Source organism: Magnolia sinica, chromosome 17 (genome assembly GCF_029962835.1).
Source record: "Magnolia sinica isolate HGM2019 chromosome 17, MsV1, whole genome shotgun sequence".
NCBI lineage: Eukaryota > Viridiplantae > Streptophyta > Magnoliopsida > Magnoliales > Magnoliaceae > Magnolia > Magnolia sinica.
The window spans coordinates 18,028,926-18,046,354 of NC_080589.1; the positions used below are offsets into that span (position 1 = coordinate 18,028,926).

General features: G+C 37.0%; 1 protein-coding gene across 1 annotated transcript; it reads right to left on the reverse strand.

Moving 5' to 3' along the window:
• Positions 1–14,950: 14,950 nt before the first annotated feature.
• Positions 14,951–17,429, reverse strand: LOC131230443 (aspartic proteinase CDR1-like). The gene is made up of 2 exons (XM_058226370.1): positions 16,770–17,429; positions 14,951–15,442 (listed from the first exon to the last, which is right to left on the reverse strand). Exons 1-2 carry the CDS (start codon positions 17,427–17,429, stop codon positions 14,951–14,953), a joined length of 1,152 nt encoding a protein of 383 aa, XP_058082353.1.

Here is a 17,429-nt window from a genome sequence, read left to right on the forward strand (position 1 = left end):
AAGAAAGACTCATTTAGAATTATAATGGCTTTTGTAGCTCATATAGACTTAGAGTTACATCAGATGGATGTAAAGACTATATTTCTCAATGAGGATCTGAATGAGAATGTATACATGTTGCAGCTCGAAGGTTTTATAGCTAATGGCTCAAAACATTTAATTTGTAAACTAAAGAAATCCATCTATGGGTTGAAACAGACATCACGACAATGGTACCTAAAGTTTCATGAAGTAATTTTCTCATATGGCTTTGTAGAAAAATTTGCAGATAAATGCATCTACATTAAAATCAGTGGGAGTAAGTTCTTTATGATGATTTTGTATATTGATGATATTCTATTGGCTAGCAATGATATCAGGATGTTGAGCGACACCAAGAAATTCCTATCTCAAATATTTGAAAAGAAAGATCTTGGTGAAGCTTCTTATGTCATCAACATTGAGATTCGTCATGACAGATCACTTGGACTGCTCATCCTGTCATAGAGGGCCTATATTACTAGGGTACTCGAAAGATATGGTAGCAAAATTGTACTTCCGAATAGTCGCCCATTGTGAAGGGCGACAGATTTGGCCTATTTCAGTGTCTAAAGAATGATTTGGAAAAGAATTGAATGAAAGAATGTTCGTACGCATTAGTAGTAGGGAACATCATGTATGCTCAAGTCTGTATGCGACCAGACATTGCCTCTGTTGTTGGAATGTTTGGAAGATACCTATCTAATTCAGAAATGCAACATTGGATAGCTGCAAAGAAAGTATTACGGTATCTATAGAGAACGAAGGACTTCGAACTCACATACAAAAGATCTGATCAAATAGAGTTGATTGGATACTCAGACGCAGATTTTACTGGCTGTATTGACACTAAGAAGTCCACCTCAGGATATATCTTCATGATGGTTGGAGGAGTTGTGTCTTGGAAAAGCATGAAACGGTCTACCATCGCCTCGTCCACCATGGAAGCTGAATTAATTGCCTATCACGAGGCATCTAATCAGCACTATGGTTAAAGAGTTTCTTCTCAGGTTTGCGGGTACTGGAGCATATCCCGAAACAATTGAGAATATTTTGCGATAATTCAGTTGTTATTTCCTTCTCTAGCAACAACAAGCATCCATTAAGGTCGAGACATATCGACATCAAATATCTTGTTGTAAAGAAAAGAGTTCAGAATCATCAAGTGTCCGTGAAATTTATCGGCACTAAGCAGATGATTGTAGATTCGCTCACTAAAAGGCTCCCGATCATGCCATTTCAGGAGCATATGACATCCATGGGAGTCATTGATCCCACAAATGTTTTCAGATAGTGGGAGTTGAGCGTACTTTGATTTTCACAGACATTTAGAGATCTCTTTTTATACTATTTTGATGATTTTGATATAAAGATTTATTTCTACTTCTTTATATATGTGCGTAAATTTTGAATAAGTAGAACTATAGTCATGTCTCATTGCAGACATGTAAAAGCTTCAAGCCTCTTGAGGATAGATACATATCATCACACTAAGTGTGTAATCCTTATACCACATTTTCTAGTCCCTGATCTATGTCATTAAGATTGAAAGTACTTGTGACCGCACTTAGACTCACTTTGCCTAAATTAAATGTTATGACAACTACCGCGATTTGATACTTACAGTCTTGATGGACCAGATGAATATTACTACACATATTGTCCAACAATTTCATTGGTAAACAATTTGGATGTTTTCTTAAATTAAAACTTATTTTTCAAAAGTATTTCTACATGATTAATCATTGAGGTTGCTTAACGTAGCCCAAGTGGGAGAATGTAAGAACTCTATAAGGTGGGCCTTATTGATCAACGGTCTAGATTGATCTGAATGTTGGACTGTGTGATTATCTAAACTAGTGGATGCCACTTCTATGTGATTTACATAGATACTCTGTGTTAGGGGTGTAGTGTTATAGCCTTATATAGGGCTGTTTGAGTTGAACTGGGATACAGCAATGTGGAGCAGTGGGAGAGAGAGTTATGATGGAATTCAAACTCTCATCTCTACAAATTCTATATAAGAGAGCGCTGGGTCCCCAATCCTACACAATGACAGAACCCTAAGTCTCATCTATTATTTTGTATATTGGTGTGAAGGAGAGGAAGACTGCAGTAGGGGTTTTCTGGTATTCTAATTTGGTATCTATGGCGTCTCAGTTAGGTAAGCCATCCGAACCCTTGATCTTCCTGTCCTATGCACAGTTCGATCTCAGGTATTTCCGCATCCAAATAATCTAACACCTATCAGATAAAATGATGGCACACATCAATATATTTAGTATGTGAGTGATAAACATAATTCTTTACCAAATTAATCGTGTTTTCACTATTACAATTAACCGGCATGGCCTTTTGCTAAAGCCCCAACTAATTTATCATCCCTCTCAACTAAACACCTTCTTTGAATACTTTTATCACCATCATATATTCAGCTTGAATTATGGAAAGAGCTACTACAGACTGAAGCTTCGACATTGAACCGATTACTTATCCCGTTAACACAAATCAGTAACTAAAAGTTAACCTTCAATTGTCCACATTGCCTGCGTAATCTAAATACACATGGTATACTAACTTGTCTCATGATTTTTCAAATGTCATGACTTAGTCCTACGTACCTTGAATATATCGAAGCAGCCATTTCACTACCTCTCAGTATTACTTGCCGAGGTTAGATATGTATCTGCTGATAACACCCACCGAATGCCAAATTTCTGGTCTCGTACCTACCATAACAAACATGAAGCTGTCAACCGCACTCGAATAAGGCACTCGAGACATAATCTGCTTTTCTTCATCTATTTCATGACACTATTCGAAAGCAACCTTAAAATGAGCCGCGTGGAGAATACTAACCAGTTTTGCCTTGTTCATCCATACTTCACCAATACTTTCTTTAGGTATTCTGCCCGAGAAAACCATAGCCTTCTCCTCTTTTTATATGACACAAGGATGGGCGTGATGAGGTCAAACACCGTCTTCCTTAGGAGATAATTACTTCGAATCCACGGAGCTTCTCTGGACTCCTCACAGAGATTCCTCGAATCCACAAGAGAGATAGAAAATAGAAATAAATTCTAAAAAAATTTTAAAAAAATTGGATAATTGACTCATGTGTGTGTCCTTATTATACCATTAATAAAGAAAAAAAATCAAAATTTATAATTACCAAAATTCTAACTCTAATAAAAATCTTAATTCTAGTAAAACTCTTCTAAATCCTAATTTCAAAAACTAAAAATTTTAAATAAACTTATTCTGCGAGAGTCTTAGCATTATTACAATTTATTTCTAAAAAAAAGAAGAAAATCTAAAACTCTTAAAATAAAAATAAAATATTTAAAAATTCAGAATTACTAAAAATAGTAATTTTTCCTTAAAATTTCGTTTTTAAGCTGAAAGCGCTCATATTCTGATGAAACAAACAAATGTGATCCACTTCATAGGTCTGTTAAGCTCGGATGGCTCATTACAATAAAGATTGATAGGTTGTACACCCCATAACAATACCTGGATCAAAAGTTATGGCCAATTTACGGTTCACCTTCTTTTGGTACAACCATGCTACGAATGTATCTATGCCACGTTCTACATTAGCACTACACCAAAATCCCCATTTGGGAAAAACTTGTCCTCGAGTTACTCAAGAGACTTCACTCATGATACTCAAATAATTTTTTACGCCAATGTTTATCAACGTTTTCCTTATATTTTGCATTAGTCTGTTGAGCAGACACAATACATGTACTCATGCTCTCCTTGACTTGACTAGTATGGATCAGTTACTTCACTTGTGTTTGTAAGATCTCACATCCTTTTTGATAATATGAGCAATTAGGCAGACTTTCTCCTGAGACAAGATCAATGTGGCTTTGTATATCTCATATGGGAAGGACTTCATCAAACATAATCGCCTTGAACTCTGGCAACACTGGTTTCAAATCCTCTGGGATGTTCACAGTCTCTACATATATATTTTTCTTTTTCAACTAATGCATCTACATCTCCCGTCTCCTCAAATTGTTTAACAAAATCTTGTCCAATTTTGAGAGACCATCCCTCCACTTTAGAAGCTTTGGGTTAGTTCTTCGTTCCAATAAGGATATATGTCCGTCGCTGATGAATCATGTGGCTTGTTGCAACTCCGTTTGGACGAGGTCATCTCTCGTCGACAAATAATGGGATTTCTCTACATAACTACTTACTGATTGACTATCCTGCCAATAAATTTGATTTTTTTGGAATAATACTTGATCGTAGTGGCTAGGGAGGAATCACATGCATAACAACCGCTTCATTCGCAACCATGTGCAAATTGACGCCTTCATCTTCTCGTCTGCTCGAGTTGAAATTGTTCCCACCAAACCAGAGCTTTGTCCTTCAACTTGTAAGTGACATGCTTAACTTTATTCTTTTCCACGATGTCTATGTAGTCGAAGAAACGTTCAACTTCAAGAAACCAATCAAGGAAGTCCTTAAAGTAGAGTTGGCTATTGAAACTAAGAAGATCGACTTTTATCTTGAATTATCAATCTGTTCGATCTTTCCGATCAATGTCTTGTCCAGGATGTTGTGGAATCATGTTGTTGAATCCCCCCTTCTTAGGAGTGATCATGTACTTCCTGTCGGCATCGTCTTGCCATCAATGCGATTATGAGTTCCAGTGCCTACAAGGGGCGGCTCACTGCCATGAACTTGGAACTGTCCTAGGGTCATGCGATCGATGACAGCCTTCAGCCCTTGCATGACTTTTCGATTCTCACGCTATACCGATTCGAAAGCTACCACGATTAAATGATGATTCCCTAAAGCACAGTCCATGGGATTATTGCCTAACCCATCATTAGAAGCCATAGATCCAAGGATAAAGCCTCGCTCTAATACCAAACTGACGTAGGAATGGGCATGATGAGGTCGAACACCATCTTCCTTAAGAGATAATTACTTCCAATCCACGAATCTCTGGACTCCTCACAGAGATTCCTTGAATCTACGAGGAGAGATAGAAAATAGAAATAAATTATAATAAAATTTGAAAAAAAGAATTGATTGATAGATAATTGTCTCATGTATTTGTCCTTGTTACACCATTAATAAAGAAAAAATAAACCAAAATTCGTAATTACTAAAAATAATAAAATTCTAACTATAATAAAAATCCTAATTCTAGTAAAACTTTCTAAAGCCTAATTTCTAAAAATAAAAATTCTAAATAAACTTTTGTTATAAGAGTCCTAGCATGATTACAAATTATTTTTTAAAAAAGAAGAAAATCTAAAACTCTAAAAATATTAAAAATTTTGGATTACTAAAAATAGTAAAATTTCCTCAAATTTTTAAGTTGAAAGTGCTCGTTTTCTGATGAAACGGACAGACTTGACCCACCACGTGGTTTGGTTCACCTCGAATGGTCCATTACAGTAAAGATTGATAGGTTGTGCACCCCGTAATGATACCCAGATCAAAAGTTATGGGTAATTTATGGCTCACCTTCTTTTGGTCCAACCATGTTAGGAATGTATCTGTGCCACGTCTTACACCACTATCTCTATATATTTCAATTCTGAGAACCCTCTTTACAACCCTTAGATCTTTAATCTCAAATGTCCCTGATAGCTGAGTTTTCAATATGTTGATATTAGACATGTTATGACTGACGATAAGCATGTCATCAACATACAATACCAAGATAATGAACTTCCCATCGCTCAGTGTTTTGTAATAGACACAATGATCATACTTACTCATGGTAACATCTGACTCACCATGAAAGAATTAAATTTCTTATATTATGCCTAAGTGACTGTTTGAGGGAGTACAATTACCTTTTCAACTTGCAAACCTTGTTCTATGCCTATTGTATTTTGAAACTTTCTAATTGCTTCATGTAAATTTGTTCTTCCAATTTTTAATGCAAGAAGGTAGTTTTCACATTCATCTGTTCGAGCTCAAGATTGTATTGGGCAACCAGTGCCAATACGAATCTAATAGATACGTGTTTCACTATGGGCGTGAATATCTCAGTGAAGTCAGCACATTCTCTTTGAGCATATCCCTTCGCTACCAGTCTTGCCTTGTACCTATTAAATTTCTTCTTGAAGATCCACTTGCACCTGATCACTTCACGACTAACAGGAAGTTCTACCGGCTCTGACGTCTCATTCTTGTATAGAGAGTTCATCTCATCATGCATTGTTACTATCCACTTTTCAGCATCTACATCGTTAAGAGCTTCTAAAAAAGTAGATAAATCCCCTCATCCTTAATGAGGGCAAATACAACATTCGAGTCATTCTTGTATCTCACTGGTTTCCTACGATCCCTTGGCAGGTTCCTTCTCACAGGTGGCGGCTCCACCTGCTCATATACCTTTGTCTACGTCTCAATATCATCCCATGTCTCATCACTGTTTATTTGAACGTCCATAACCAACTTTTCATCCCCCTTGTCCGAAACCTAAACTTATACCTAAACCTAAACCTATAACCTATAACCTAAACATAAACCTAAAACCTAAAAATGTATTCTCAAATCCCTAAACCTAAACCTACACCTAATCCTAATCTAAACTCCCTAACCTAAACCTAAACCTAAACTTGATAACCCAAACCTAAACCCGATCCCGAACCCGAACCCGATTTTCTAAACCTAAACCTTAACCTATTCTCAATTCCCTAAACCTATTGCTTATAACCTAAACCGAAACCTAAACCTATACCTAAACCTAAACTTAAACCTATACCTATAACCTATAACCTAAACCTAAACCTAAAACCTAAATGTATTCTCAAATCCCTAAACCCAAACCTACACCTAATCCTAATCTCAACTCCCTAACCTAAACCTAAACCTAAACTTGAAAACTCAAACATAAACCCGATCCCGAACCCAAAACCGATTTCCTAAACCTAAACATTAATGTATTCTCAAATCTCTAAACTTAAACCTACACCTAATCCTAATCTCAACTCACTAACCTAAATCTAAACCTAAACATGAAAACCAAAACCTAAACCCTATCCTGAACCCGAACCCGAATTCCTAAACCTAAACCTTAACCTATTCTCAATTCCCTAAACCTATTACTTATAACCTAAACCTATACCTTAACCTAAACCTAAAACCTAAATGTATTCTCAAATTCCTAAACCTAAACCTACACCTAATCCTAATCTCAACTCCCTAACCTAAACCTAAACCCGATCCCGAACCTATTGGAAGGGTTGAATGTACCATGCATGTGATAGAATAGAAGATATTTGTCCGGTAAACCAAGTATTTTAGTCTAAGTCCGTCTCTGTTGAGAGACAGAGAAGCATGCCCACCTGTCCACCTTTGCACGTGTTATAGGCCTAAACTCTAAATGGTCGATGGGATGCAACACTCCACGATAACTCTTAGGGACCAATTTTCATCTTGATCCAAAACTTTGGTGGGCCATAGCAAAGAGAAATGCAAATTAAGGGAAGAAATTATTTTCTTTGGCCATGGCCACCAAAGTTTTGGATCAAGGTAAAAGTTAGGCCGTAAGAGGTTTCATAGGGTGCTGAATTACATGGACCATTCAGATTTTGGGATGACAATCACATGTGATGAATTGGGCTATATATATAGTTTAGCTAGCAAATAACTTCTATTTTATCATGTGCATGTGATATCCAACCCTTCTAATACTTATATATGGTGCTGAATTTTTTTTTTTTCAGGTGAAAGACAGAAAATTGTTGCTGATTTTTTTCTTTTTTAATTTATGATGTTAAACTTATATGTATTTATGTGTGGATGAATGCAATGTGGATAAGATTGCTTGTGTTTGGATGGATGTAGTTTATGTTTGGATGAATGTAGTTTATGTTGGATTTACGTAGTTTGGGTTTAGATGGATGTAGTATTTGTTTGGATGAATGTAGTTTATGTTTGGATGAATTTACATAGTTTAGGTTTAGATGGATGTGAATGTGAATATGATGAAATATATTATATAACAGGTGTATATCAGGAAGAATATGATGATGTAACAGGTGTATATTGACCCTCTTATAAGGGACGGTCCATGACAGTTCTTTTTAAGGACGGTTTGTGACCGTCCTTTGAAGGCACATAAGAGACGGTCCATGACAGTCCTTTTTAAGGACGGTCCATGATTTTCCTTTTAAAGGACAGTCCATAGCCGTCCTTTAAATGGCGATAAAAGACGGTCCATGACAATCCTTTTTAAGGACGGTCCATGACCGTCCTTTTAAAGGACGGTCTATAGGCTCATTAGAGACGGTCTATAATAGTCCTTTTTATGGACGGTCCATGACTATCCTTAAAAAGGGCTGTTGATGGCTGTCCTTTCAAAGCTCATAAGAGACGGTCCATGACCGTCCTTAAGGATGGTCCATGGCCGTCCTTTTTTCATCAATAAGAATGACGATTTTCAACCGTCCTTTAAGTAATACGACACGTTAAAATTTGACGGCCCTTGCGACGGTCCATGACCGTCCTTTTTGGTCATTTGAGACAGTTTTGGACCGTCCTTTTTTCACAGTTTTGGCGTAGTGACCTGTAACCCTTCACACCACCACCATAGTTGATAAAGATGTACTTTTTAACCCTTTGGTCCAGCTTATCTCTCTCAACTGATGGTACATGGGAGTAATCATCGCAACCAAATACTCGTAGCCTTGAGTAGTATACTTGTTAACCACTCCACACTTCCTCGGGAATTTTACAATCTATAGGTGTAGAAGGGGATAAATTCACTAACTAGCAAGTTGTGTTAAAGGCTTCAGTCCACATTTCCTTGCCCAACCCAGCATTGCTCATCATGCATCAGGCCCTTAAAGAGAGTATAATTCATCTGTTCAACCAAACTATTCTGCTCAGGTGTGTGGTGAACTGTATTGTGCCTCACGATCCCTTCATCCACCAATATCTATCCTCAACACTTTCACTTATTGCCTTGTCTGCTTTTCGACCATTGCTTTTAATTACTTTAAGTTAGTGAAAACCTAGGATTTACTTTTGATAGAATAGACCAACACTTTTCTAGAGTAGTCGCCAATGAACAGAACAAACCATGGCGATCCTCCACCAGAAACTACGGGCGACGACCCCCATACATTAGAATGCACATAATATAGAACCCCATTATATAAATGTTTCTTAGATTTAAAAGACAACCTTAATTGTTTACCATATATACAATGCTTATATATAGTAAAATCAATGTTTTTAAAAACTAGAATTAAACAACGGTCAGAAAGTACTTACATGCCCGCTCGATCATCTGGCTTTGGTGTGCATGCCACATATGTGCAAACGTGGAATTTGCTAAAGCTGCTGCAGCTCGACCCGATGAAGTGGTCCCGATTAACCTATAAAGGTTACGATTCCTCCGTGCCTTCATGATTATGAGTACCCCCTTTGAAACTTTAAGGACACGATTGAATCCGGTGAATTTACACCAAAGTACCTCGAGTACTCCTAAAGATATCAGACTCTTCCTCAACTCTGGAACGTATCTCACATTTGTTAAGAAATACTCCATGCCATCAAACGTCTTGATGCGCACCAATTTAATACCAACCATTTTATATGTATTCTTATTGCATATAAACACCTGGCCACCATCGCACTCACAATAGCTGGTAAACCAACTCCTACGAGGGGTTATGTGATACAAAGCTCCTCTATTCAAAATCCATTCATCACTGAAATGTATGGAGCCTCCTCATTAGATTCCGTAGTGTTGGCCTCTGTAGAAGAACTTTCTCATTTCTCCTTTCTCAACTTAACATTCTCACAATCCTTCTTCATGTACCTTGTCATGCCATAGTTCCAGAACTTTAGCTTGCCTTTGCCCTTACCTGATTCTGACCATCCCCCCACCAGCAACCCCTCCCCCCCCCCCCCCCAATTATCTATCCTCAACACTTTTGCTTATCGCCTTGTCTGCTTTTCGACCATTGCTTTTAATTACTTTAAGTTGGTGAAACCCTAGGATTTACTTTTGATAGAATAGACCTACACTTTTCTAGAGTAGTCGCCAATGAACATAACAAACCATGATGATCCTTCACCAGAAACTACGGGCAACAACCCCCATATATTAGAATGCACATAATCTAGAATCCCATTATATAAATGTTTCTCAGATTTAAAAGACAACCTTAATTGTTTACCATATATACAATGCTTACATATAGTAAAATCAATGTTTTTAAAAATTAGAATTAAACAACGGTCAGAAAGTACCTACATGCCCCGCTCGATCATGTGGCTTTGGTGTGCATGCCACATATGTGCAAACGTGAAATTTGCTAAAGCTGCTGCAGCTCGACCCAATGAAGTGGTCCCGATTAACATATAATGGTTACGATTCCTCCGTGCCTTCATGACTACAAGTACCCCCTTTGAAACTTTAAGGACACGATTGAATCCGGTGAATTTACACCAAAGTACCTCGAGTACTCCCAAAGATATCAGACTCTTCCTCAACTCAGGAACGTATCTCACATTTGTTAAGAGATACTCCATGCCATCAAACATCTTGATGCATGCGCACCAATCTAATACCAACCATTTTATATGTATTCTTATTGCATATAAATACCTGGCCACCATCGCACTCACAATAGCTGGTAAACCTCCTACAAGGGGTCATGTGATACAAAGCCCCTCTATTCAAAATCCGTTCATCACTGAAATATATGGAGCCTCCTCATTAGATTCCGTAGTGTTGGCCTCTGTAGAAGAACTTTCTCATTTCTCCTTTCTCAACTCAACATTCTCACAATCCTTCTTCATGTACCTTATCATGCCATAGTTTTACTTTAGCTTGCCTTGCCTTTGCCCTTACCTGGTTCTGACCCCCCCGGTAACCAGGACATCCATATATAGAAACACCCACATCACCACTTTTCTTTCTCATTACCTTTGACTGAAGTGTTGATATAACAGTCTCAATGTTGATGGTTGTCCTACCAATGCACAATGAGTCTTTAAATGACACGTACGATTCTGGAAGAGAATCCAACAAAATACATGCCTAATCTTCATCTTCTATCATCTCATCCACATCCAGCAATTTATAAATAAGCCTGTTGAAGTTATTGATGTGTGTCTCAACATCAGTCCCTTCCGTCATCTTTAGATTAAACAATTATAGCTTTAGATATAAATAATTTTTAAGAGACTTCTTCACATAGATGTTCTCTGACTTCGCCAATATATCAGCTACAGTCTTCTCTCTCATAACATTATAAAGGACCTCATATGTTAGGCACAATTGGATTGAGATATTAGCCTTCTTATCTAACTTTTTCCATTCTTCTTTTTTATAAATTCCGATCACTTTCCAATGAGTACATCTTCCAATCCATGCTAAGCTAGGATGTCATTCATCTTGACTTTCCATAGTTCAAAATTATTTTTACCGGAATACTTCTCTACGTTGAACTTCATTGTTAGATGTCATTGATACCTTACTTTCATATTCGATCTGTTTTCCAACATTCACTCTGATACCACTTGCTGGGACTCATGGAAACACACAGAGCATAATCAAACAAAGTAACTACAATCACACTAATAAACCCAACAAGAAGGTAAGCCAAATTTTACATGGAAAACCTCGTGTGGGAAAAAACCACGGTACAAAGCGACAAGTAATGCACTATGAAAAAAAACTTACAAGAGTTTATCAATATTTTGCATGCAGAGGCATATGTTTGTCATGTCATTTGCAAATGGACAATTGAAGTAATGGTTGGCAGCGGGCACTAACAAGTGGTTTGTGTCATATAGATTCCATCTATTGGGATTCCAATGGATGAGTGATTGACCAAAAATCTTCTCCAACCAATGCATGAACTGATTGTATTCAAACAATGCCCAATTTTACCAATTTCTAGTAAATCAGAGGATTCAGTTTGACATTATATGTGCCCAAAATGTAAAATGATTGGAAAATTATACCCTGAATCTCCACATTTAACTTAGATGGTTCAATGAAATTAGATTGTATTTTACCAAAAAACTAAAACGATTAGAAAAATATTCCTGAATCTCTATATTTACTATCAGCGCATCCTTCACTATAATTAATCACCTTTCATTGCAATCAATTTTCAACTCTAATTGTTACCAGTCCTTGGATATTTATCTGTAATAACACAAACTATTTTTTTCTTTTTTCTTTGTGTTGACAGAAGAAGATAACCGTCCACTAGGTGGGACTATTAGGAGAGTGGGTACAATTGAGGAGGATGAGATGTTAGAAAAGCAGCTACTAAATGATGAGAAGGAATGTGCAAAGTACACTATGCTAGTGGATTTGGGGCGCAATGATGTTGGAAGGTTTTTTCCTTTCCTTTTCTAGAGATATGTAAATAATTACATATTTTATTCATTTCAAGTTGGTGTCGCGCTATTCATCATCATCATCTAAGCCTTATCCCAACTAATTGAGGTCGGCTACAAGAATCATTTTCCGCCATTCCCCTCTATCAAGAGAACCCATAAATTCAGTTTGCCCGTAGGTCACGCATGCATGCATTCATTCATACATATATTTTATTGTGAAATTTCACTCCATCTTATTCATGCAGCACCGATATCCAGTAATGTATTATTGAGAATTGGTCCTCTAAAACTTCGCCTATGTATAAAATGAAATTTATGCTTTAATTTTAACATTACACTTGTTTAATCATAAGTTATTCGTTCACCTATATCTCCATTTTAAGAAGCAAATATATTTTTTATGGCCTAGGAACCATTTTACCTCCTGGGTACAATTGATGGGCTTGATTTTCATTTTTACTAGCTTATTTTGACTTACCTCAATGCTCAGGATTTTTGTTTTCTTGTGGTCTAGTGGTTAATCTATTGAAAAAGCCCATCAAGAGGCAATAACCTCCAATTAACAGAGCATGCAAATGTTTAGTTTAATTAATTTGCCTATTTATTACAAACAGAAAATTTTCCTATTTGGTACCTAATCTGTGCATATGTGGCCCATTGTCGTGACTTGACTCGAGACCAAACGATTTGATCTAAGTATAAAAGACATGGCATAGATACTTACAATAAAAATAATATAAAATGCAAATGTTGTTAAAGCGTTTAACACTTATAGTATTAAAATATCAAATTTCTCTCTAAAATGATCTCATTTCTACTCACATTCAAATAAAAATGATTAAAACTTAATATTTGGGAAGTGAGATGGATTGGAACATGTATAGATGATTATCTTCATTAGTTAATTTAATATCTATATATAGTTTTTTTTTTTTTTTTTGTTATTTAGGATGTAATTAATTTCTTTTTGTTATTTTGTTTCCCAGGTTATAGGCAGGGACGAATGGGAGCCGGATCGATAGATTTTTTTTTTTTATAATTTATTTGGAACCATTCAACTTATTATTTTAATATTCATTTTTAATTATGTTGTACAACATTTTTTAGATTTCAAATATATTGAAAAATATACAAATTTTAATCAAATATAAATAACCAAATGTGTAAAAATAAATAACCAAATGCATTAAAAATATATTTTTACCAACAATCTATACTGGCGCTTTGGCAGACCATTATAGCGTTTTGGTAGACCTTTAGTGGTTGTTCGACATACCTTTACCGATGCTTACATGACTTTTTAAAGTACTTATCAGGCTTTTTTTGGCGCTTAGGAAGACCTTTAACGGCACTTTTTCAGGCTATGGTGATAGTCAGAAGAAGCACTAATAAAGGCTGTTGGTCGCCGGTAAAGCTCCCTCTATAGCAGCGCTCAGAAAAACCGCTTGGAAAGCCTAATGGGCGACAGTAAATGAATTAGCGATGCCTCTTTTTTCAACGCGTGTTGCCGGCGGTTTTTGGGACCTTTATTGACAGTTTTGGCCGCTAGTAAAGATATATTTTCTTGTAGTGAATCCACGAATACCATTATAAGTTATTAAGTTTTGTGGCAGACAAAGAGATCATGTTAGCAATAAGTTATATCATCTTTTCATATAAATAAAGGGCTACAATAAAAATGAATAGATTGAATCTAGATTCCAATAGGCCCAATAATACAACTTGTGCCCACGTCACTTTCTCAAGATCCAATACGATGTAACTTATTCTTCACTAAAAAACTGCACAATTACTGAACAATGACAATTTGGTTGGAAAAACTTTTTAAAACTTGTCGGATGACTATCCTTGGAATATTTGAAACTTTCCTTCGATTTTGAGAATTTGACCATACCACAATGCTAGCGCGGTCAAAAATCCTCTATTCACACATAACTTTTGAGAAGCATTCGGGTTCTCTCATAGCACTGTAACTTACACTACAAGTTTAATTGATTAGTAATGAGCACTAAGCCTATAATACATTTCAAAGGCAACCTCATAAAGATGGCATCTAATCCGATGATCCAATCCATCCTTGCTATGGCCTTATTTTCCATAGCCATACTTTTCCCAAGACATGGATGGGATCAATACAGTAGCCTTATAAAAGTGATCTTTTACAATCATAAGCAATCCATGATGGTCTCTAACAAGTACGAATATGCATTTTCGTGCGAATGATCTTGACCATTTATATTAAAGACCATTGATCAAATGGTTAATATATATTTTTCAAATTATTATGATGCTTGCAATGTTTCCTGTGAAATGTATGTTGGACCTAATGAACAGCCTAGATCAATGAATTGGATAATCCAAGTATCCTAATATAACTAAATGCAATTAGAAACATTATAACTTATATTTCTCTGACACCACTTAGTGCATTTCATTTCACTACAAAATTTTAAAATATTTATAAATAATACAATTTAAATATTAAATATCAAGTCAAGTCAAGTAAAGACTCATCCAAGTCTATGAGTCTACCGGAATCGGCAAAATATCAATCAACTCGATCTGAGTTTGGCAAACATTAGAATTTGGTACAGTCAGCCTTGGCAAAAGCAACCAATTCCTTCTCAAGGTTATAGGCCACAATGCGGTTTTGCTGTAATAGATTTCCTAAGATTGAAACACTGGTGCTTGGCTTCATGGCAAGGCAAAATATGCCATTTTCTACTTCAATGTAGGTTCCTATCTTGGGTAGGACTAGATCGGCATCAGTGAAATGAAACGTTATGTCCGGCACGATCTCAAAGTCATCGAACGAATCAACATTATAACACAAATGAAGTATTCCATCAGGGTCCTCAGCTGGGTCTAGAAATATCTCATCATCCAATGCACTGATTAAGGCGTCGAGACCTTCCTTTGCGAGATATGTGTATGTTGTGCCCGAGTCAATTATGAATCCTCCCTCACCCTTCTCGTTGGCGTGGAATAGTTCTTCTTTGATTGGAAGATGGTTCTTACCGACACTGATGCCGTCGAGACTGAGATGATAAAACTCTTCTTGGCCCTTAACCTGTTGATCAAAAGATACAATGGTGAAAGTGATGTTTTACATGATTTCTTAATATGCCTTTGTTGGGGCATTTAGTTCAAATGCCATAATATTGATAGGATGATATTAACTGTTAGACAATCTTTCATACTAGATTCAAGATCTCATACAACTCATTGAATTCCAATATTATCTCACAGCTTTATTTCAGCTGGCTATTTTTAACCAGGATCAACAAAAATGTAGGATCCAACAGGATATGTCCAATAGCGAATGTAGGGAATTTAATAGGAAACTCAGAAAATGGTCATTTTAACACCCCATTTGGGTGCAACCGGACTAAGTCCTATCTACCAGGACTAACTCGGTCATGGCAGGGGCTCTGTGTGGTCCACCATGATGTATGTGTTTATCCATACCGTACATCCATTTTAACTGATCATTTTAAGGCATGAGGCTGAAAAGAAAGTAGATCCAAGGCTCAAGTAGGCCACACCGCAAGAAGCAGTGATGATAACAACGCTACCTACTTAAGGTCCAGCATGATGTTTATTTGCTATTCAACCTATTGATAAGATCACATAGACCTAGATAAAGGGAAAATACAAATATCAACTTGATCAAAAACTTTTTTGGCCCTCAAGAAGTTTTCAAGAGTAAGCGTTTAATCCTTGCAGTTTCTCGTGGTGCCATCCCACTTTAGATGGACAGTGTGGATAAAATACATGTCATGATGGGCCCCACAGAGCCCCTACCGAGACCTCCAGGTAGGGTACAATGCAATCCACGCCCCAATTGGGCTGGACATGCTCCAAACAACACCAATGAAAAAGCACCACACATGTACAGGTAGACCTACACTACAAAGATTTCATCATAGGAACATTAACGGTGAATCCCAAGTCTGACACAATCTACATCCTTTGTTGAAGTTCATCAAACAGTTTCTCATATTGGATGTTTACATGTATGCACAAGCCATACACATGGGCACATATGAGATCTGAGCTTTCCATCATCTAAGCAACACTATTTACTTTTTTGGAATAAAAATTAGCAATTTCAGACCCTAAGTGGACCATAATATAGCAAGCTAAAAAACCCTTAACTTACTTTGCACATTATCTCCCACCTTAGTACAAAAATTATCTAATTTTTAGTAAGACGATCTAAGCATTATTTCAAACTTCATGAAAACCTCATGTCTCACTCACGTTTCACAACGCTGTGGCCATGTGTGAATCTGTATAGCACACACGTGTGAAATTACATACATATACAAGTTAACGTGCATGCATGATATCCATATTCTAGGGTTTAGGGTTTAAGGTCTTGACAAATAGCATACCTTTAACATGGGTGTAAATTCGCCTTTAAGTTGAACTTGCTTTCCAAAAAAGATCTTGCTCATCGTTCTGTGATAATAGAACGGGACCAAGCAATGGGAGAATTTAAAGGCCCCTATCTGCCTAACAAACGAATACGGATCCCTGCTGAGGCCCACCAACCCATCCTCATTTTCATCATAGGGTCCAGTGATTTCATGGCTACAACCGAAGATGATGCTTTCAAGCGTAATATTGGGACCGTTGGTGTCCTCCAAGATGAACGTCTCATAGGCAGCGTCACCTGCTGTCACAGATCCATCATCATATGTCTCCCTGAATATGCAGACATTAGTATTGGGCTTGCAACGGGCATTGTTCACGTTCTTGCAAAAGATATTATTGCACGTAACCTTATCGAATGTCACTGATTTGGAAGGGTCGAATGGGGGCTGATACATTTTATAACATTCTATGCAAGGCTTACATTGGACCCATGACAACGCACTGCCTGTGTCGATGATGGACCACCTTTTCATTGGGGGTGTGCCTATATAGAATCTCATCACATACTCACCTACGGTGGGCCGTAGAGGGGCGTTTGGGACGTTGATTGATGATGATGTTGATTGACGTGATTGGAAGTAGTGGAGTCGGGAGTCGGAGCGGCGGTGTGCGGTCAT

What these genes read in the sequence shown, in the direction of transcription:
- LOC131230443 (XM_058226370.1), bottom strand. Translation starts at nt 17,429, where the DNA reads ATGACCGCACACCGCCGCTCCGACTCCCGACTCCACTACTTCCAATCA. An exon ending in AATTTACACCCATGTTAAAG is followed by an intron (nt 15,443 to 16,769) that starts GTATGCTATTTG and finishes TTTGATCAACAG; the next exon opens with GTTAAGGGCCAAGAAGAGTT.